The following is a 23,147-nucleotide window of genomic DNA, read 5'->3' as shown; positions in this document are numbered from 1 at the left end:
GTATGTACATCTATATGCTCATGTTCTATTTTCAAAAATCGCATATTTTTATAGACATCCTTCGATGCCACGCAGCATGTAAACCGAATATCATATAATAAAAACCATCTCATACTGAATTTAAAGCACATGCTTTAAGGCATTAACGCACAATTCAAGATAATTTCCGATTTATCATTACTTCAAAAGCATGACATTATACTGTCCAAGACAACAAGCTACAGAAAACAAAAGAATAAAAATAAAATGCTACTTCTTATTCAAAAAGTATATAAAATATCAGGGCTAACGAGGTCCAATTGTTATGAATTTGGTAGGAATATTATCAGCATACAGAGAAAGTAAACCAAAGTTACAGAATTCAAAAACCCATGCAAAAAATTTCCAAGCTATTGAAATGCGAAAAGACAAAACTTTTAAATTGTTTATATAGAGAAAACCGTTTTCAGCCTAAAACTCCCAATGTCATATCTTCACATATACCTCTAAGGTTCTAACTTGCTTCTGAGTCTGAGTAGACTTATAGTACATCCTCCAACTCAATGTCGTGTTTACCATCATTTGTAGCCCACCTCAGATAAATATAAAACTGATTACATGCATAAAATTATATTTCAAAAATTAGGGGCAGGAACCTGGTAAATGAGTCTCAATTTTGTGAAAATCATGCCAAATAATTAGTAGAAACTATTGTCAAGATTTCGGATCAAAACTCAAGAAAAATCCACATTTGAGAACACCAAATATCGGAATTTTCTGCGATTTCAATTTCTAAACTTAACGACACTTATTCTAAACTAATTCTAACACCAATTTAGCTAAATGGCGATTTAAGCTGACTCAAAGCTCCAATACATTGAAAAACCAGAAAGTTAATCGTACAAGAATTCTTTGCAGCTCTGATGCGTATAAGGCAGTGGCGTAATTTAGCGACTGACATTGTTCCTGCGCAGAGTTGCCTTGTTTTTGTTGTAGTGGCACTACAACTAAAATAAGGAATAATGATGTGGCAACAAACATGACAAAACGTCAACCATAAGGGTGAGTAGTTCATTCCATCACCCCTAAGAGCGGCCATGGCATTCCCCTTACCCTCCAGTCCCACAAGAAGGTGAAGAAAAAAAAAGAATAAACACAGCAAGAACAAGAAACAACATCTAACTTACCTTAGCCAACTCCACTAATTACTACTATGTAGGAACTAAATAAAGCAGTGAAAAATGGTAGACCATATAAAAATCTACTTAACTAAATTTTAAAAGCTAAATAACTTAAAATAAAGCTATAACTAATTCAAAGCAAGTTACAAGGAGACAAAGGACTAACTCTAGGACATCTCAATGTGGAGCCTACTGCCTACCTAGGGAGCGTTCTTAGAGATGGCCTCTAATAAGGCTATGTTGCCCTAAGTGGATCTATCTTGTTAAATTACCCTAATATAACGCCTACTTAAATTACCCTAATATAACGCCTAACTTAACTAAACTATCATATGAAAAAATCTAATTACCTTAAGTAAAACAATTACTTCAAGTAAAACTAATGGTAAACAAACAAAACTTTAAGATGGCTATCCGAATGTGTTTTAACTAATGTCAACTAATAATGAAAAAGAAAGTTCCTAAGGGGCCATTTGATTAGTCAGGATTTGAAATCCATAGATATGATGTGAACCCAATGTGGCATGCTTTTGCTGATGTAACAAATTATCCTTGATAAAATTCATGGTTAGTCAAACTAATGATCTTCGGTCAGACTTAAGATCATCATTTAAAATCCTTATTTTACCTTTTTGCATTGGAAAAAGGTCGGGAAGGATCGGATCTGATCTTAAATCAACTATTCTCAAAACAAGAGGATCTCAAATCCGAATTTATCAAACGCCCCATCGAGTAATCAACACGGCTCAAAACATTTGGTGATTGGAGTATGCTAGAAATTAAGGGGGGTATGGGAGAAAGCATCCATGTTGAGGCCCACTTCCTAATCCTAATGCTTATATCTTACCAAATTAAATCAAATCACAAAGTGACTTTAATTATCTCTACAACTATGGAAACCTATCCTAATTTATAGGCGATGAATAAAATTAAATATTGGAAAAAAAAAAACGCATAAGGAGCCAAATGCAAATGCCTAATGTTGTTATTGCCTAAGAACTCAAACTACACAATACCTTTCACAATCTGGCGAAGTTCCTAAATCAATAAAAAAGCTAAATTTGGTAATTAGCCCAAGAACAAGAAGAACAATAAAAGCTCAACTCAACTAACCTAATAGGCTAAGGAAGAGGAAGAAGCCATATCTAAATTATAGAGCTAGCTGGCATTTTTTCAGGAAGCACTACTCCATCAACCCTGTGAATCCCAATTCTAGGCCCTAATTTCGTATGCCGCATGAGTGAAGGCTGAAGCTTGCCTCTCCTCCCTTCCCTCTCCCCCTCTCTCTTTCTTTTTCCCTATCTCCTTAGGGTCCATGGCTGCTTTTGGCGTCTTGAATGATGCATTTATTATGCTTCAACTTACATATTGGTGTCCCTCCCTTCCCCCCTCTCTTTTTTTTTCTCATCCCCCTAAGGTCCAGTGTTGCTTTTGGTGCCTTGGATGGTGCACTCATTATACTTCAACTTACATATCGATGCCCCCTTTTCCGTCTTGTCTTCTTTTGCAGCATCGAGAATTTGACGACATGGAAGTTTGAAACGAAAATTGGCAGCCTACCACCTCTGGCAATTGCACTAACCCCCTCGAAAAAATGCCAATAGTTATAGTTAAAGCTAATTAACTACATATAACAGTATAAAAAAAGAACTATTTTACTTATAACTGTTAAGAAATAACCTAAGATTAACATGCATGCCCGCTACACTAAGATAGGAAGAGTACTTAAAGTACAAAAATTAAAGCTCGCAGCAATGAATGAAACCACATATACACTCTAATACCGTAGTGTCCCAAAGCGGCCTTGGACTCTAGGGGCAGGGGGAGGAGAAGGGGAGGAGGCTGTTGGTTGTTAGGCACTCTAATATAGTCTCCTCAAACTAGTTTAGTTAACAGATATTCTTAAAAACTAATTCAAATCCTACTTGGGTTTCTAATATGCAATTAATAGCACAACAAACTAGAAAACATAGAATAATCTATCTCAATTCTACCTTATTTAGGACTGCTACAGCCCTAAAATCACAAAAAAAGAATGATTGAATCAAATGGGAAGTAATGCTACTTACTAACTTGGCTAAAATATTGTACATTCATATTTTATGAACAATAGCGAGCGACTACGGTTGGAAAATCGCATTATGAATAGAACCAACAATTCGAACAAAGTAACAAGCATCCGTTATAGGAAAAAAATCTATAAAACAAAAGTCGCGCCTATTATATGACAAAACAACTTAATTACCCTAAGTGGTTATTTGGCAGCAAGAAAACTCACGGAGTGTCGAATGAATCTGTCGCAAATATTGGGGTAGGTTCATGGAACCATACTTCTAGTGTTCCGCCCTAGTTTTTGGAGCAGATTCATTGGACACTTCCCAAGTGTTCGTCTATTGAAGGAGGCCTACTCAAGTAGAGGAAGTCAGCCTCACAAGGAGATGCACTCCAGTGTTGGGCATCTCTTCCTTTGGAGAAAAGTATTATTAATGGTATGGCTAATAATTAATACGCTAATTCCTAACATGGTCCTAAGTAGCAACCAGGCGCCAAGTCTAGAGGGGCCTCTTCTGAGATATAATAAAATGCGAATTAGATTTTGGATATGGAGTTTGAGTTAGTGATAAGTCTGGTCCAAAAAACTCGATCTTGGCTTATCTGGGGCATATCTAGATTTGGATCTTCTTGCGATTTGCTCCAAATCATGAAACTACCTCTAACCTCACCAATGTAAGTCCAAATTGATCGACATTCAAACTAAGGTGCTTTAGCATCCTAGAACAACATATACATGGGTTTTAAGCCAACAAGGCATGAATAAATGGATGAAATAGACATATAAAACCTAATGTATTTCATGCATTATGGCTTACTTTTAACTTATGAAACATTACTCTTATGAATAAGGTATCCAAACTACAACTTAAGTTTCTTTGTAAAGAAGTAAAATAAAGTCAGCACCCGTTCATTTATTACTATCATAAAGTATCATTAAAGCATCAAAACATTCTTCAAATCATATATCTATAAGGTCGGTTTGCAAAAGAACATATTTTGACAATCAATTTTAAAGGATTTTTTATTGCCCTTAATTTTATCGACATAGCTCATACGTGGTTCGTTTTTCATATGATAAAGTAGGTCCCTTCACTTTAGCATTTAAAATGGGAAAAATATTCCGTAATAACTAAACCATTATCGGCAAGTAGTATATTTTTATGGCATCGAGGACTCGAAAAAGATTGGAACTTATTCACCGAAACAAAACCATCCAAACATAAATAACTAAACAGTAGAATCAACAATGACATATACCATTTTCAAACAAAGTCAATTATTACAAAAAAAAAACAGCCGAAAATATAAAAAAAGAAAAATAAGGAATGAAAGTCCATTACATGCATGCTCACATAAAGGGTCGACCTAGAGTGGTAAAGTTGGGTTTCAAATGGATGATTGGGTATATATATAGTCCGGGTTAGCCCCTATATTCATCCAGTTGATGCGAGTAGTCGGCTCACTTAAAAACTCTTGTTGCATCAACAATGTTTTCCTTATAAACTCTTCATGTGTCATCGATAACTCTCTTCAAAACTCTTGGTACGTCGCCGAGAGCTTTTGAGATATTAAAATATAAAAAGTTAAGGGTTTCAAATATGAGTCAATGTCCAACTCGGTATCCAACCAGTATAAAGTTGATGGTCAGACCTTGCCCAATTAGTAAGCGGGCTCAGCTTGAGCTGCCATCAAGGATCCTGGGCCAGCTCGAGCTCGATTTAACCGGCCAAGCCTGAGCCGACACGCAGCTTTATAGAGTGGGAGCGCAACCATAACTCTTGTACTGAAAGTCCACAGAAGTCCAACTCTTGAAGGGCATTCAAACACATCCGATCGAATGGTCGGCGTTTTGTTTTTATGTACGAAGTCCAACTCTTGCTCGTGGAATCGTGGTGGGCTCAGCTTGGCTGTCCATGCATGACCCCAAGTCTAAAACCTCGGGCAGAATCGGCGTGGGAACACAAGACCTCTGCTGGGTCAACGGTCCACGTTGTGAGGAAGACCTCATTCGGATCTGGACTTCACCAAGTCATTAATTTGTGCTTATCCGTTTGATCGACTTGGATAGTATTATCTCCATGGACCCGGATCCGTGCTTAATGTGGGACAAAATCCGATCTATTTGACTTCTTAAAAGATCTTTTGTTTTTTTTTTTTCATTTTCTCCTTTTCTGGAGTCCTATATGGATTTGAAATCCTAGGGATTACAAATCACTCGAATCTCATATCCGCGGTGAAACAAAAACACCATAAGAGAAGAGAATGCTTAGTTACTCTAGATTTGAAATCCAGGTATTTCACGTGACATCAATAACTTTTATTGATGTGAGAAAAGATTCACGGCAAAATCTATGGTTCATCTCTTACGTCATACCTAATATTTATTTATTTTATTTATTTGCCTCGAGAAATGATCAAATCTAAGATCGAAAGAGAAGATCGGATCTTAACTGAACTCCACAGTTTTCAAATCCTGAAGATTTCAAATCTGAGACCATCTAACGTGCCTGCCCCTTGGGCCCTGAATTGAATCCGGACCCGATACAACTTCAAATTAGGAAAAATTACTCAAATGGAAACAAAACAACCTGGGTTAAACGTTTCTGCAAAAATAGCCCTTGAGTATTTCCAAATTGCAAAACAGCCACCCGAATGAAATCTTTTATGCCAAATAGTGAAAATAAAGAAGTGTGGGGCCCACAGGTAGACGGTTGCCTCACTCCATTGCAATGATCTAGGGATCCTTATGAGGTCGAAGAAACGAAGAAAAGACCGCTTGCCAACGGGTCGGATCTCAGGTTAAGTTAAAACCGGATCTTGTGGAATCGAAAATGTTGAAAAATCAATTAAATATATTGAAAAAATAAAAAAAAATTAGTTGCATAATATAATGTATTGTTTCGATTCGGGTTCAGTTTGACTCCACCCAAATCTAAAGGTTGACTGTTTGACCCGCCCTTGAAAAAAATTCTAGCTCTATCTCTAATTGAACACTCGTTTGTGTTTTGAGCCCTAACTTAATTATTTGATTGCTCCTCGGATCTTAGATCTGAGGATGCATTAAAAATGTGCTTCTCAAGATTCTAAATTTAAATAAACCGATGATCTCTGTAACTTGGATTTTAAATCGATCGTACATGTTAAAAATCATGGATTTAAGGTCGGATGAAAGTGTGGTCCGATTTTAGGTTCATAGAGTTGAGATCTTAGAATCTCAAATCAACGGGGATCTAAAATCCAGACCAAAGCAAACGCACCCTTTGGATGTCTTAAATGCAGATTCTAATAAACAGCATCAACTTAAGGATTTAAGAAAGGAAGGGGAATAGAAACTAATCAATTTAAAGGAAGGGGAATAGAAACTAATCAATTTATTTTGACGAAAAGGGAAGGTCAGACACATGATCACCGGAAAAATCACTGGTTATTCACCGCAATTATGGAAAACAAATTTACAACTATGTGAATGACAAGACTTTTTATTAGAGGGATCACACAATTATATGGCAAAGTCATGCACTTAAACCTTATAATTATAAATGGGTTTTTGGGTGTACTTTTTCTTAAAAAGTTATTCAAAAAACAAGTAAAATTTAAATATTTTTCTTTTTAAATGCTTGATGTGTGAAAATAAATAACTGCTTGATTTTTACTATCAGAACCAGAAGTTAACTTTAAAAAAAAACTGTTAAAGTAAGATTTGCTTCCTTCCCAGATTTAATTTTAAATATGGATAATAAGAAAGAATATGGTATCAATGTTTCATGAACCTACCTCAAAATTGAATAAATTTTCATAAATTGTCATACAAATCTACCTTAATTTTAAGGTAAAATTATCCGAACAACCTTAAACCTTAAAATTTTTACTTTGATAAACCCTAAACTTTATTGTGAATCTTTTGCTACATTAATAAAAACATGTCACATGTGATCCACATCGGATCTATGAGTATCGGATCCATAAATTTTATATCCAAATAATCAAGCGTCACTTTTGGATATCTGTCCATGTATAAAAAATGCAGGCAAATGTGTGGAAAATTTATCGGTCTCAAATTAAAAAATGACTCTCTAAAATTACGAAATAAAAAAATACTAAGGAATCGTAGGGGTTTTATGGTCATTTAGCGGATGGAGAATATTCACAAGGAAAGCAGGCAGGCGTTACCGAATGGGAAACCGCATGCCCAGATCCCACCCGATTCTCTCTCTCTCTCTCTATCTATCTACAAGTATCTTGGGAATTCAATTGGGTTCCTGCATCCTGCTGAAGGCGTGGGAGTACAGAGAGAAGGGTGGGAGGGCGTCTACCGTCTCATTAATCAGGAGGAGAGGTAGGATATTTCCTTTTTGTCTTTTTGGTATTACATTTTTGGATGATTTTGATTTTTTCTCTGAATTATTCTCCTCCCTCGTTCTTCTGAGGGAATTTTTTTCATCCTGTTGTTCTCATCTTTCACTTCGATTTCCTTATTTCTTCTTCATTGGGATTTCCTTTGGTGGGTAGGTCTCCTCTGAGTGTTCTACCCTTAGTTTTGTGATTCTGGCTGCTTGATCTCTTTCTCTTTTCTGATGTTTTTCCTTTTTTGCTTTCTTTCTCTACGTCATATACGTTGCAATGATTTATGGGCTATGCAATTGTTCCTCGCTTTTGTGTTGTTTTTACAAGTTGATGTTTTTTCCAATCGATGGGCGACTGGCTCTTATCATCAAAGGAAAAGTGTAATTCGTAGGCCAAAACCAAACTAAATCTGTTTTCTTTTAATATTTTATTTTGTTGAACCAATGGATGACCTGTCCTTATGATCGAAGGAAAAGTATACTGCGTAGGTCAAACCCATACTCATTATTTTCCTATGATTGCTTTGTGGTGAATAATGTCAATTTTATGGCTTATTGGATTTCCTTTTTCTCTTTTTAAGCATGCACATTGAAACTGTTCTCTATTGTAGACTTTCTGTGTCTTTTCGTCCGAAATGGTCCTTCTTTGAGACTAGGTTTCTTTTTTTACCTAGTCTAAACAAATTGAACAATCTAATCCATGGTATTATCCGAAAAACTTTTGACATTTGAAAACTCTCTTACAATGAGACGTTGAGGAACTTTATGCGGCATAATTATTTAAAGCGCCTTGGAATGTACTTTAAGGTGAGATCAAAGGTTTCGATGTTGAATGTTTTTGCCAAACATTATTTTGTTGTAAACTCTTTGTGTACAGTCCTGGAAAAGTATTTAACATATTATTATTTTTTTGCCGTTAGTTTCTTTGTTTTATTATCTTGTGCTTGTCCTGTTAGACTTGGGTCTTTGTAATACCGCTGGTTCCTGAAGATACTTGATGAAAAGGGTTTCTATTTTAGAATATTAAACGTCGATGTTTTTTGTTTTTGTATTCGTAAGTCACATAGCCTGGTACTTATTGTAACCTTGTGCCTCTTATTCATCTGCACCTAGCTTTGTGTGAATTTGACATGTTTCTTGTCCACAATTTGTTGGTGGTACTTCTTTTGTAATATCACCCATACACATTTTTTTCATTTCTAATCCAAAAAATTTAATGTTTATAAGTAATAGCGAAATGCACCTTCTTGTTTGGTATTGATGTCACATATATGGGTGGTACATGGGAAGACAAAGTGGTAAACATTTCTATTCTTATTGATTTGTATGGATGTGGATTACTGTTTCTTCAATAATTCAGTACCGATAGAGTGATTTCTGAAGTTGATCACCAAACCAATACTAAGAAGCTCATATTCATATCGAATGGGATGCTTTATGTGGATTTTTTTATCCCAAAATCGACAGCTAGTGAAGTACATAATCTCTTTCAACATCTTTCCAAGTGTTCAGAAACATACTGTAAATATCTTGGATGTGCCAATAGTTTGCATGTGATGGCCTTCTAACTGGTCTAAATAAAAAAGTTGCAGATGAAAGTGTTAAGTCCTTTTTTCTCTTTATGTTGCAACTAGTGCAATCACTCGTTACGTTTCTCTTTGGCTAAGGGTGTTTTTCATTTGTTCTTTTTTGCCATCGTGTCCATCTCATTGTCTTGTAAAGCTGTTGGAGATTGCTGATGGACTAATCTTGTTTTTTATTCTTTTCTGCCTTTATTTTTAAGAAATAGACTTCTCTTGGAATAGAATATTAACTTCAAGAGTATTTCTTGTTTGAATACCTTTCGGTACCTTCATATGAATATGATGATCATTTTTCTACTTTATCTTGCTTGCAGGCCGTGGTCCCACATTTTCTAGCCAACATGGCTCTAGGTCAAGCTGGACATATTGCCATTTCAATGGCATTAGTTGGCAGTATTGCATTCATACTTGGAGTAATTGCTGAAAACAAGAAGGTTTTTCTTTTTCTGGACTTGTCAGATAATGGTTCTCAAGCACATGTTCAAAACACATTTTTTTCCTTCTAGCATAACAGTTTCTATGTTTTGCTTGTACACATGTGCCAATGGTTTCTGTTGTGGTCTCAGGTTTAATGACTTGAAGTAAATGAGGCTCATGATATAACAGAAGCTATTTAAACTTTCTGTTTTGTGGTTCACCCTACATGTGCTCTATTTCGATTGTCTGATGTTTGCATGATTGTTTGAAAAATAGGCTTTAATATATTTTATGAAATAAAACATTCTATTGAATAAAAGTCGAGAAGATATTGGCATTTACATGGTTCTTGGTTGTATGGTATTCAAGAATCTAGTTGCTACAGAGTTGTACAATATGAAGGATTGGTTCCAATGGTTCAAACTTTTCCAATCAGCTATATATTTTTCTAATTTTCACCAGCAATACTAGTTAGGTAATCCTGTAAAACCATAATTTGGCAGGATGTGGTTGTGTTTATACTTTATATCTGTGGGACAATTGGTTGCATTTGATGCCGTTGTGTCGCATGGATGGTAGTGCTAGGTTTTGCTTTGTCTTTGCACATGATAATCATCTTTTTTTTGCATAACGTTGCTGATTTTTGCAGCCAAGTGCAGGAGAAATAATCACATTAAAGGATGCTGTGATATGCAAGTTTCCCAATGATCCTACGGTTGCTTTAGGGAGCTTGTCATTTGTCTTCCTGTTGTTCTCAACTGCTTGTGGTTTAGCAGCTGTCTTCTTCCCTTACAAAGGGAAATCAATTCCAGCAGAGGGCTTGTTCAGAAGCACAAGTCTGGCCGTTTTCTTTGCAATTGCAACGTGGGTGACCATATTTTTTTGGGTTATGCTGCTCTACTACTATAATTTTTGCAATTACTCGTGCATACCAATTTATTGGTACTTGAATTTGAGCAGGTGTACATACAATCGCTCATGCCCACAGATAGGACATCTCTTATTTTGTATATGAACTCACACACATGCACAGACACACCACTCCAATACACTTCTAGATTTGTCAACAAACATGTGAATGGCAGAGGATGCTTTTCTCGGTATTGCTCTACCTCAATTTGAAACCTCAATGCAATGGTTGATGTTGGCAAGGGATTTGCAACATCTGAAGTTTTTCTTTGGCATGATCTTATTTATTGATGATTTGGCTAAACATGAGCTCTTTTCTGTTTGTTTTGCCAGGCTCGTTTCTGTCCTTGCTGGGATTCTTATGTTGTGGGCTACAACCTCTGAGAGCCTTCATATTAAGCATAAATTCCACAAGGACTTGAACTATGCATGCCCAACCGCTAAGACTGGACTTTTTGGTGGCGCTGCATTTCTGGCTCTTGATTCAACTCTCCTTTGGTTGGTCTGTCAGATGTTGACACTGAACTCCAGAGCAGACTACGAAGAAGAGGAAGACTCCAGCGGCGACTATGGCCAAGTTCTGACAACAGATCTGCCAATAGAGACCGGGCACCAATTTCCAAAGGCTTAGGTTGTTGGACATGAAGTTTGTTCATTGGGTAGTAGTTACCGTGGTAGATGTGTCGATAGTTATGGGAATTTGAAAAAAATATTGTTATTGAATGATATTTCTGCCTGAATGGTCCTTGTTTCTTTGTTTCCCAAATTTCCAACATCATCTAGGTTCTTAATATACTCTCACGTATCAGTTTGTCCATTTACTGCCTTATGAATGTGAATAACTTTCTCTCTTTCTCTCTCTCTCTCTCTCTCTCCACCCTGTTGATTATTCATCTAACTCAATTGATTCTTACCTGAAGCAGGAACTGAACCTGGCCTGAGGGCCTATCCGTTTCCTGTCGTCGGAGGGGACTGGAAACAATGTAACCTTCCATTAGATAGGACATATCTTTCTAAATAGTTGAGCATGTGGATGAGCAGTATCAAAGCTTTATCGGACTCATCTTTCCTTTTGTTATATGTAGCGGTCCACCCTTGACTCCTGGTTTTGTCTTACTGCAGCATAAAAAGTATGGAACACCAAAACAGCTCCTTGATGTTACATGGTACAATTGACCATGCCACTCTAGCCAAAGAATCGGAAGTCTCTCTGTGGGCCTATATTAATGTCTGATGCATTTCTTTTAGTAGGATTGGACGTTTTACTTTACAGGTTTGTCGGACCTCTTGGATGTAAGTTTCAGTAGGATGGGATGTTTTACTTTAAAATTTCACCGACTTCTGTGACATGGGACGGCCCTCTTGTATGTTTTGAAACTTCCTGGCCATTCCCGGGACGAAGTGGCCAGAAGCTCTACAATTAGTTCTAGAGAGATCTTTTCAAGTTTCAAAGATACATACATGGGGTGCTAAAAAAGAAAAAACAAAACCAAACTTGAGAGTCAATCATGCTTTGATATTCAAATCTCATGTTGACGTGGCTTTCCGGACATAAATGCCAATATTCAGCAATACTTAACGACCTGTGTTGCTGCAACAATATATAGACACATTTTCCGGAGACGAATGCCAATATTCAGCAATATTCAATGCTGCAGCATGCGGTTTGATGATGCCTCCTTTTAGAGAGAAATCCAGCCGCCTCTTCCAACTGAGGCTGTTGGAGATGATCTTCCTTCCACCATGCTAGTGAGGCCTACTTTGCATGAGCTGATCCATCTCATCTGCATCTTGACTGCCGCCTGCAGGGCGAATATGCCACTTTCCATCGTGATCTTCTTCAAACCACACTGCAAGCGACAACATGACACCTTTGTCTTTGAGGTTGTGTTATGATCCGACGCTGCATTAAAAGGTGCACTTTAGTGAGGATCCCAGTAACACATGGATTTAAGATCAGACCACCCCCTCATCCCACTTTAACTCTATAGTTTTTAACATACAGCATAGATTTAAGGTCAGGAGGAGGGTGGTCTGATTTTAAATCCATGAATTTGAGATCTTAGGATCTCAGATGATCTGAAGTCCGCAATGAAACAAACACAACTTGAGAGTTAGGATTTGGACAACATTGGTATCTTTGTCTAAATCATCATTGGGGTTACAAACCAGCCCAATTGCAATGGAGACATTAACGTGAAGCAAATCCTCTTCACTCCATTTCATACTTTTGAAGGTAATCTACACAACTCTGCCAAGTCGCTACCTTTACGCTATCGCTAGTGACAGCCTCGATGGCCCAATGAAAAACTTTGTTCTTAAACACTGGAGCCTCCAGTTAAGCCTGGGTACTGGGTCGGGTACCTGACGAGTTCCTCATATCCAGCCTGACTTGGGCCTTTGGCCTAAAAATTGAGCATTGAGCATGTTTAATAAGTTGTCGGGCTGGCCCGACTCAGCCTAATAATTTATATTTAATATTATTTTATTATATATAAATAATATATATATATTATTTTATATTAAAAATACATTTTTTAATGTTAATGGGGCTAGGCCGGGCCCAAACCCGACTCCTTATCGAGCCAGGCCAACTCGATGCTAAGGCTTGCTTCCGGCACACTGTAAAAGCATACCAACCATCAACTTTTGAGCCAGCTACGGGAAACTTTACAGTTATTCCATAGCCGGATTTCATGCTTGATCAAGGACCATGGGATCCTATGTTTGCCAAATTTAGACGAAGCTCATGTCCAAACGGCATAAGCAGCCTTGCACTCAAGAAAATGTGCCGGTTCGTCTCCTTCTTCATACGCAACAGACATCTTTTGGCGAAGTGGGTTTCCCATTTTTTCATGCACTCCTGAGTCATGAGTCTTCCATGGCAAGCCACATAAAAGGAAGCAACAAGCTCTCTGCGGAGCTCGACTCCTTCATAGATGACTCAACCAGATCTCCTTCCTGCTTCTTCTTCTACTCCAATTCCAGATTTGGCTACTCTTCAAAGATCTGACTCCTCCTGCAAAGCCAAGGTAGGCTCGCATGGGCCCTGCCCCCACCTCAATTTTTTTTTTTTTGAAATTTACATGTAAACTTTAAAAAATTTCACTTGTTTTATATAAAAATTTTGAAAAATCATATTTCGGCCCTAGTCAAAATTTTGAAACTTTAAGTACGCCCATTTCATGAAATTTTTTTGGCTCTGCTCCTGTTTCTCTGATGCCCAAACCATTTCATCTCGGTTACCATTGAGCCTTACAGAAATCTTATTTGGCACCTCAAACTCGTCTGAGCCTTGGAGTTTTGGTTGCCGCCCACTTTGTAACGAAACTAGTTATATGCACAGGCTCCTATAAATACCAAGTACCTTTAAAAGTGGGTCAGTTGGTAGTTTTGAATAGGCTGTGCACTGCCTAACCCCACTTTCCATTTCATGCGACTCTCAATGCATTGCCAGCCCCATCCTAGGCTAGTCCAGCACCAAGAACCCTCCCACTGTTTCTTAATAGTCCAGAACATAGTTGGCTGACTCACCTGAGTTGGCTCGGGAATCATCGAGTCAGCTCGGATCGCTAAAAAACCTACTCATGAATCAATATTGGCCTGGCTAATATCATGGAGACACAAAAAAGGTAAGGATGGAGTCAGAAATTTTTTATGAAGGGACGGAATTATAGTTTTAAAATTTTAACAGGAGCTAAAATATAATTTTCAAAATTGTTATGTAGAATAAATAAAATTTTGTAAAATTTATATGTAAATTAAAAAGTGCAAGTTGGTGCTCAAGTGCCTCAAATAAAAGGGAGTTTCTTTCATGGAGTGAAAAGCAAGTAATCTCAGAAAAACATAAACTAATTTTTAATTGTAATCATTTGCGTTATATTGTTTGAATTTTTGTTTTTCTATCGAAAGTATTTATAAATCATATAACAACACACACTAAATAACAAATAAAACATGTATTCTTTATGAAAAATTAGTTTTTATGGACAAAGAGTGGTTGTAGGCCACATGAGAAACATTTTTTTGCATTATTAGTGTTGCTTTCATATTTTTTTCCCCAATTGACATCAATTGTTAGCTTAATCAGGACGACTGGTAGTTGTGATTAAAGGCATTTAAGTTATTGAGAATGTAGAGCACATAAAGTAAATATAAGATTACTCAAAGATATTGACGTTTTATTTTTTTATTTTTTGTAAAGATTAAACCCTATTTTAAAATATTCTGTCACAATCTTTCTTTGTCTTGATTAGTACTTGAGTTCAACATTTAATGGTTTGTCATAAACGCTAGTTTTTTCTACAAGGTAATTTAAAGACAGAACGAGAGTTTAAATGGCCACACCATTTATTTCTTATTTCACGGTTTAAAGTTTTATTTATAGGAAATTTAATTTATGTCCAGTATTACATTTTTTTAATAATTTAGTAGCTTTGCTATTCGTGCACTAATAGAAATTTCAATTGCAGATGGGGTACGTCTAATTATATTGTGGCTACTACACGATAATGTCATTATAATAATAAAACTATGAAGGGAAGTACGTTCGTTTCATTTAATCATATTTCTAAAGAAACTTATATGATCAAGTTTAACATGAGTTGCCATATAATTTATGATTTATTAAAACATGCAAAGCTAGTTATCTATAAATTTGTGCGTATAAGTAGCATATAAATTATCTAGATATACATATATTTTTCTTTTTTAAACAGATTAAGTAACATTTATCAATTTTTGTAGCATTAATGAAGAATAAATCTGTAAATCATTTTGGGGGCGTTTGGATGGCACAACCTATTATTGTGAAAACTAAGTGTAAAAATCAAGCTTTTTAATGAGTTTTGAAAACCTAGTTTATAGGTTTGAGCGACATACCTAAAACTAAGCCTGGGCATCGGGCCTGGGTACCTGAGCCCGGGCCAATTTGGCCCCGGCCGACCAAATAATGTATTGGGCTGGTTCAGGTAGGCCCACAGGTCCGATTCTACTTGATTTATTTTTTACATTATTATTTTAATAATAATATATAATTTTTTATTAATTTTATATTCAATTATTTTATTTTATATTTAATTTTTTTATTTTAACGGAGCTGGGCCGGGCCAGCCCGATGCCCAAACCTACCTAAAACCCATTTCTTTTTTTTTGCAAATAAGAGGGTTTAAATTTTCTCTCCACTTCAAAATACCATGTTTTGTCAAAATTGGTTTTATCAAAACCATGTTCAAACATTAAAAAAACTCAGTTTTAAATAATACAAACTCCAAAAGAAACACTAATTTGAAGGGAAACCTGGTTTTACCTCTACAGACATTTCAAAATGTCATACAAACGGCTCCTTAGGATCGTTTACTTACTTGGTCACGAGCCGGGTTTCGTTGAATCAGCTGGGATTGCCAATTATATATATATATATATATATATATATATATATATATATATATATATATATATTATCATGCATTGCTAAATATTAAAGTTTGTTATATTTTTGAATCGTCAAATATAAAAAATTTTACCAAGAAAGCACTTGATCATATTACAGTTGATAAAAAAAATAAAACATTAAGTCCCCATAGATTTAACTTCTTTCTTTATTTAAAAAAAAATGTACTATAACATTTATTACATAAAGCCAATCCGAATCCGAGCTACAAATTTACGAACTATAGTTTTTATTCCAAAGGTTTCTTAGACCTCCTCCTCGCCGCTCCGACCGTCAATTCAGATTGATTTTGCCATCGAGCGATTGTTGCTTTCTGCAATTTCCTTGAGAGACCAACATGTTCCAGCAGTTCCCTGCTTTTGAGCGTCGCTTTTTAAGAATCCATGCCTCAAAAAGAGTCAAACCTACTCGAGCATGGCTGCCGTCTTCAAATTTCAAAAATCGGTAATCAGACCAATTTGCGTCAACTAATTTATTTCTGCTCCCCCACTCCATGCTCATCCATACAAGAAATGAAAATGGCGATAGCAAGTTTCAAGCCGTCACCATAGTTGGTGGACTAATCGTCAACGAAAGTATAGTATGCAATAAATACGCAAATAACTCAGATATACATTTAAATATTAATTTCTCGTGGAAAAAACTAAATTGTTCAAATTTGGAAAAGCTTCTACGAGCCACTTTCTCTTGCTACTTGACGTTGAATGATAGAACAGTTTCATCATGGAGCCAAGTGCCAACGATTTGTGGGCGGCAACTGCTTCTGGTTTTACTCCCCAACAAGGAAAAGGAAGAGCATAAAGCAGCATTTGCGAGAAACACTTGTGGCCGTCAATCTTTCTTTCTCTAGATTCAGCCAAGTGTACAAAAGAGAAACAGTGGGATGGCAAGCTCCGGGAGATCCTTGCAGGCATCTGCAATTAATAACGAGTAATTTACCGAGCTCTTTAAAACGATGTGAGGCCCTTGTGCTCTGCTGATAGTTCAGACGTATCGTTCACCTTTAGCGTAAGAATTATTCCACAATCCGCCCGAGTTCTTTTTCTTTTTCTTTTATAATAGAGACAGCCTTTTGATCCTCTCCATCTCTCTCTCTCTCTCTCTCTCTCTCTCTCTCTCTGTGGAAAGCGGATGGACTGATTGCACGGACTTTAACATGGGTGTTCCTGCATAACTCCAAGGAAGATAGAGAGGAATAAGAGGAAAAGGGGACGAAGACCAAAAGAAAGAAAGATCCTTGCCTTCTTCTCCTCATTGTTCTTTGCATCAAAGCCGAAAGCCATCTTGTTCTTGAAGATATGTTTTTTTGATATTTATGCTTCTGTCTTTAGCTGTATTGTTCTGCCAAAAAAATCCTGGTTTTAGTTCTTAACACAGAGGAAAGTATTCTTTCCAGCTTCAATATTCCGACTTTAGACTGTTCTTGACTTTTGAGAGATACCCACTTCCTTCTTGCCACTTGCTGAAACTTTGGCTTCTACTTGAGGTCTTTTTCCTTATAGAAAGCATTGCCTTAGATGGTTATCACAAACCTTTGTATGAGCTTGAGTCTGGAAGAAGAGTGTTTGAGGTGTTAACTTTCATTGCAGAGCAATCTAAACAATGGATGAGGCGATAAGAGAATTTTGAAACTTTGGTCTGCCTTGTTTTCACCTCTCTTGTTTTAATTTGTCGCTTTCCTTTATGTTACTGCCGAAGTCCAAGAAAGCGATTGAGTGAAACGTGGGTTATGATTCGCTCTTCTTTTTTCCATGTCATCCGAGTCATAAAGTTTTCTTCTTTGTCTTCTGTCGAACCATTAAGAGATGCTTTCACTGCTTTGAGTAATCATAACAACAATCACTTTTCTCGTTTTATCTATATGGAAAGCTTCTGAGTCGGTTTCAATTCTCCGTTCGATAACGTTGTTTTTAGAAGTTGGTGTTATGCGGTTGAATTCCTTGCCTGCGATGAGGCTGGCCTCCCTGTTTCTGGGCTTGTTTTTGGGTTCTGTTTTGGTGGTGATCGTTGATGGAATTGGTGTTAATTGGGGAACGCAGTCTTCCCATGCTCTGGAGCCTCAAATTGTGGTTGGAATGTTGAGAGACAATGGGTTCAAGAATGTCAAGCTTTTCGAGGCAGACTCTAAAATCATGACTGCATTGGGTAACACCGGGATTGATGTCATGGTTGGTATTCCAAATGACATGTTGTCAACTCTGGCGCGCAGTACAAGTGCTGCTGAAGAATGGGTTTCCAAGAATGTTACTGCCTTCGTTTCCAAAAACGGAGTGAACGTCAAGTAAGTATTGATAATCAAGTTATACTTCTTTTGCTGTTCCTTTCTGTTGTATATGAGAACTTCTGCTCTCACATTGTCTATGAAACTGGTTTCCATTTCCCCATTTTGTTCTCTGTTGGTTGGATGGCTCTGTGGTTGAGGTTTATGTGGTCAGACTCTCCACTATGCTGATTTTCAACATTATGATCTTAAGTTAGAAGTATATGCTAACCTTTTTCGTCAGTTAGTTTTCTTATTGTGCGCCAGGTGAGAAACAGTACTAATAATAACAATGAAGGAAAAAATGTTAGTCTAAACAAACTGCTAACTATTGCTTTGTGAAAGCATCTTTATGAAATTGTTACTTTATCTTAATGCCGCTTCCTGTTGCTGCATGCCTGTCTGTCCTTGCAAAATTTCATTCTTCTTTGAGTTTGAGGCTTTGCTCTGTGAATTTGCCTGCTTGCATTTCATGCAAATGGAATTGGTGGTGGTGTTGTTCACCTGTTTGCTAAGATCATGGAAAGGTTATTGGTTCAAAGTTTTTGGACCTGGATGGGCTTCTTTCATTCCTTTTTTTTTTATTCCTCTGCTCGAGGCAACTGACAATTTCTAGTTCAATGAAAAGGCCTTCTGTGGTGCTGTCATCATTAGTCCTTGCTCAACCGAAAGTGTATCCATCAAATTGAGGAAGGTTGCTGGGTGAAATTTTCTTGTTGAAGATTCTGTGGCATTTGAATTTCCATGTCTTCTGAAAGTCATGTTTATGGGGGTTTGATTAAAATAACCTCAATGAACTTTCTGCAGGGGAACTAAAAGTCTTCATTGTTTAAAGCACATGCTTTTTTCAATTACTAATTCTTTCTATTCTCCTTGAAATTTTTATGCCTTGTGTGAACTCTATTAGTTTCGTGATTAATTTCTCAGATAGTCATTTTTTCTCTTTTGTATATGTTTAGCTTCTTACAGATGTTACTTGATTTGCTTAAGAAGATCTTCTTGGGTTGGATAATGAGAATCTTTGACTTTATAGCCTCTTCAGAACTCAGCTTGTACACTTCTATTTTTGGATCTTGCTTTCATGGGCTTCTGCCAGTTCATCTTTTTCTCAGGTCTTTGTAGAACTTCTCTACATTCTTGTGTAGCTGAAATTCCAAATTTCTGTATGAAACTGAAAATCATGTTTGCTGTTGGAAGACTTAGATTTCTTCTTCGAATTCGTAAGATTCCAATCCCTGAAAGTTTGATAAAATGTCCCTCTACTGCATAATGCATTAGTTGTCAAAGATTGCTGTACTGTCAACTTTTGTTGTTTTTGTTTCTGGTCCTATTCTTGTTTTTGGAAGATATAGATATTCTCTTCAAAACCCTTACTAGCTTTTGGAATATGCCCCCATAGAAATCATTTAAACTTAACTTGTGGAGTTTGCTTCTTCTGTTACCAGTTTACCTCCTGGAGTGCTGCAACCCTTGTTTCTGAAGATCTGCAGCAGTTGTCAAATTACATTCATATGCAATACCCTCTTTAGTCAACAGAAATGCTATTGCCCAGGAAGCTTGATTCTTTATGTAGGTGGGGTTGTGAACTGTCCAGTTATTTTAGGCTTGACTGGGGTTTCAGCTGTGTTTGAAAACTGTGAATTAAGATTCACGTTGTAGTTTCCATTTATGAAATGGGTGTCCGTTGTTGACAGACATATTATTTGGAGTGTCAGCTCCCTTTCCAATGTGGCAGTCTTGTGAAACCACATGATGGCCTTCCTGAGCACCATCTTAACTAACGCAAAGAGTTTGACACATTTGCTGGCGGCTTTATTCAGTATACAATTTCTAAGATAGGTATAGGCTCAAAGGCCGCTGCATTCCATACAAAACTGTCCTATTCAAGGTCGGTCAATCAATCCTTCAAAAGCATCTGGTGCTAACCACCTTTATACTGTAACAGAGTCATATGAATCGCTGGTAACTTGAACCATAATCTAAACTTGAAGTCCTTTATAGAATGGTCCAGGCTAACCTAGTCCAGTGCATCCCTTTTTCTACAATATTATTAATTGATTCCTAGTTTTGGCTGGATGCACTTTCCCTTCAAAGTTCAGGAATTATGGTTACTCTTCAATCTTCATCAACACCAATAGGAACTCATAGCATTTAGATGACTCCATTTCCCCTGCGAAATTGTAAACTTTCTGCTTAACATCATCTCCGGTGTCTGTGTTTAGATATGGATGTAGCTGGATAGAGCTACTGGATTGCAGATTCATTTTACTTTGAAAAAAAAAATTCTTTTGGTCATAATACTTTCACTAATTTTAATGCGCTTGACAATACTTTATATGCTCAAAGAATTCCTAACGTGATTCCTTCCATGGAAACTGAATAATCCATGATGATTGGTTATTCTTCATTGTTTATCTGCTCACTTTTTTATGGCCTTTCAGAAAGGAACCTAGTTGGTGCTTCTGAAACTTTGAAAAATTCAATGGGAGTAGGAAGGAAGAAAGAGAGAAATGCTGCAGAACCAAAAACTTATGGTTCATTCAGTTCTTAGTTCGTTATGGTTAATGAAACAAAACAACCTCAGAAGCCTTTTGTCACCTTGATTTTCTTTTTCTATCTTGGTGATCTTTTGTTCACTTCTCTTGCTCAGCTTACATGTGGTTGGTGTATTTGGCTGTGGATGTCATTTATGTTGTTGAAACTGGTAAAATTTGCTATACATTATTTTTGACGGGAGGCATTAGTCTTTCAGTTATCGATATATGGCTTTTTATGTTCTATTTTGTGACTAAAACTATGTTGTCTAACCAGATATGTAGCTGTTGGAAATGAACCTTTCTTACTTACTCTCAATGGAACCTTCCTCGGGGTCACTTTCCCTGCTCTTCAAAATGTTCAGAATGCTCTTGTTAAGGCTGGTTTAGCAAACAGAGTGAAGGTTACAGTACCCTTCAATGCTGCTGTTTATCAATCTTCAACTCAGTACCCTTCCGGGGGTGACTTCCGGTCAGACATTCGTGATCTCATGCTGTCCATTGTGAAATTTCTTAGTGACAATGGATCCCCATTTACTGTTAACATCTATCCATTTATTAGCTTATATAGTGACCCAAACTTCCCAGTTGATTTTGCATTCTTTGATGGCACTGCACAACCACTGGATGACAATGGAAGGACGTACTCAAACGTCTTTGATGCCAATCATGATACATTGATTTGGGCACTCCAGAAGAATGGATTTGGCAACATGTCAGTGATTGTTGGGGAAATTGGCTGGCCGACTGATGGTGATAAGAATGCAAATCCCCAATATGCTCAAAGATTCAATCAAGGTTTCATGAAACACATCTCCCAGGGGCAGGGCACGCCCATGAGAAGTGGACCTGTTGATGCTTATTTGTTCAGTCTCATAGATGAGGATGATAAGAGTATTCAGCCAGGAAACTTTGAGAGGCACTGGGGCATCTTCAACTATGATGGAACTGCAAAGTATGTTCTGAATTTGGGTCAAGGAACTAGCAGCCAGCTGATCCCAGCAAAAGGTGCCAAGTATATGGCCAGGAAGTGGTGTGTATTTAAACCAGGAGCTAATCTGACGGACTCTCACGTCGCTGATAGCGTGAGCTATGCATGCGCCCTATCGGACTGCACGAGTCTTGTATATGGTGCATCTTGCAACAATCTGGATAGCCGTGGGAACATATCATATGCATTTAACATGTACTATCAGAAGAACAACCAGGTTCCAATTGCTTGTGATTTCAACAACCTTGCTACAGTGACAACCACGGATCCATCAACAGGAAACTGCAAGTTCGAGATCATGATTGATCAGAGTGTGACACTTACTGGTGGGTGCAATTGCAGGCAGGTGACATTTGCAGAAGTTCTGTGTTTATCGATATTTGTGTTCTCAGTTTTGGCATTCCTGTGATTTAATTTGTTTCTTCATTTTACATGAAATATTTATTCTGGGCTTTTTCCTTCTTCCTGCTACTGGTTATGTATGATCTCTGGGATCCAAACCCGGCATGGAAACTGAGCTACTCAGTTCACAATGGCAGGATATTTTGTACAAAATTGTGTGGTGTGTGCATGTGTATAGCAGGCCAATTAAGCTACATGGGGTTCAGGGTGGACGCACTTCTTGTCCCAAATATCCAACAGCAACCACTTAATTTTACACGTTTTCTGCTCCCCATTCTCCTGCGATCTGTATAGTTTTATCTGTGAGGTCTTTTGTTTCGTTTTCTGTTGTCGTTTTTCTTCGTTTCCTTCTTTGTTTTATATATGAATAAGTGGAAGGGCCTTGACCCCTGCAAGCTGATCATATGAACATATGACTTGGGGGTTAAGAGAATACGCTCGAAAGGGTTTTACCAGTGGGATGTCAAGTGTTCGGCTTTTGTTTTTATTTGATCTTTTGTGAAAATGACAAAAAGTTGCTTAAGGGGCATAACATGAGCTTATGCTAGTTGGACTAGAACTGGATTTCCATGGGTGTTATTTCTTGTAAAAAGTGGATTACGGCACTCTAAATGACAGGTGTATTATACCACATCCAGGTCTCAATGCAACCCAGGGGTTGGGTTGTGATCTGTTAACCTCTTACACACCTCTTACACACCCAGGAAATTACAGAAACAATTACAGAAAGTACCTAATATTCTGTCCTCAGATGTCATGATAGCACATCTTTTCTAAGTGATTCCTTATCGTTTGCAAACCTTTATCTCGTATAAGTTTGTTTTTAATCAGCTCTGTCACAGGGTTCTAATCTGCAGTGGACCTTGGAATTTAGGCAACAGTTGCTGAGTAAAATTGCTTATAAATCGTTCAAGAGAAGCCAAAATAGTATCTTTCATACTTTTTTCCGGAATTCCTAAGACTTTTATTGGATTGTGACCTAATTGCAAGGGCATGTCCAACATTTCAGAATTTTCAAGTGCATGGATGGGTTAGTGTAAT

At 37.2% G+C, this 23,147-nt stretch overlaps 2 protein-coding genes across 2 annotated transcripts; both read left to right on the top strand.

The window, feature by feature from the left end:
- Positions 1-7,388: 7,388 nt before the first annotated feature.
- On the top strand, positions 7,389-11,318 carry LOC116266761 (uncharacterized). The gene is made up of 4 exons (XM_031648094.2): positions 7,389-7,551; positions 9,456-9,575; positions 10,208-10,422; positions 10,801-11,318. The coding sequence occupies exons 2-4, from the start codon at positions 9,483-9,485 to the stop codon at positions 11,096-11,098; spliced, it is 606 nt and encodes a 201-aa protein (XP_031503954.1). The 5' UTR covers positions 7,389-7,551; positions 9,456-9,482; the 3' UTR covers positions 11,099-11,318.
- Positions 11,319-16,657: 5,339 nt separating this feature from the next.
- On the top strand, positions 16,658-22,259 carry LOC116266760 (glucan endo-1,3-beta-glucosidase 5-like). Its single transcript, XM_050081226.1, has 3 exons — positions 16,658-16,927; positions 17,048-18,200; positions 20,991-22,259. Exons 2-3 carry the CDS (start codon positions 17,845-17,847, stop codon positions 22,111-22,113), a joined length of 1,479 nt encoding a protein of 492 aa, XP_049937183.1. The 5' UTR covers positions 16,658-16,927; positions 17,048-17,844; the 3' UTR covers positions 22,114-22,259.
- The last annotated feature ends 888 nt before the right edge of the window (positions 22,260-23,147 follow it).

Source organism: Nymphaea colorata, chromosome 13 (genome assembly GCF_008831285.2).
Source record: "Nymphaea colorata isolate Beijing-Zhang1983 chromosome 13, ASM883128v2, whole genome shotgun sequence".
Taxonomy (NCBI): Eukaryota; Viridiplantae; Streptophyta; class Magnoliopsida; order Nymphaeales; family Nymphaeaceae; genus Nymphaea; species Nymphaea colorata.
The sequence above is the reverse complement of the archived record's forward strand: the minus strand, read 5'-3'. Positions and strand labels throughout refer to the sequence as shown.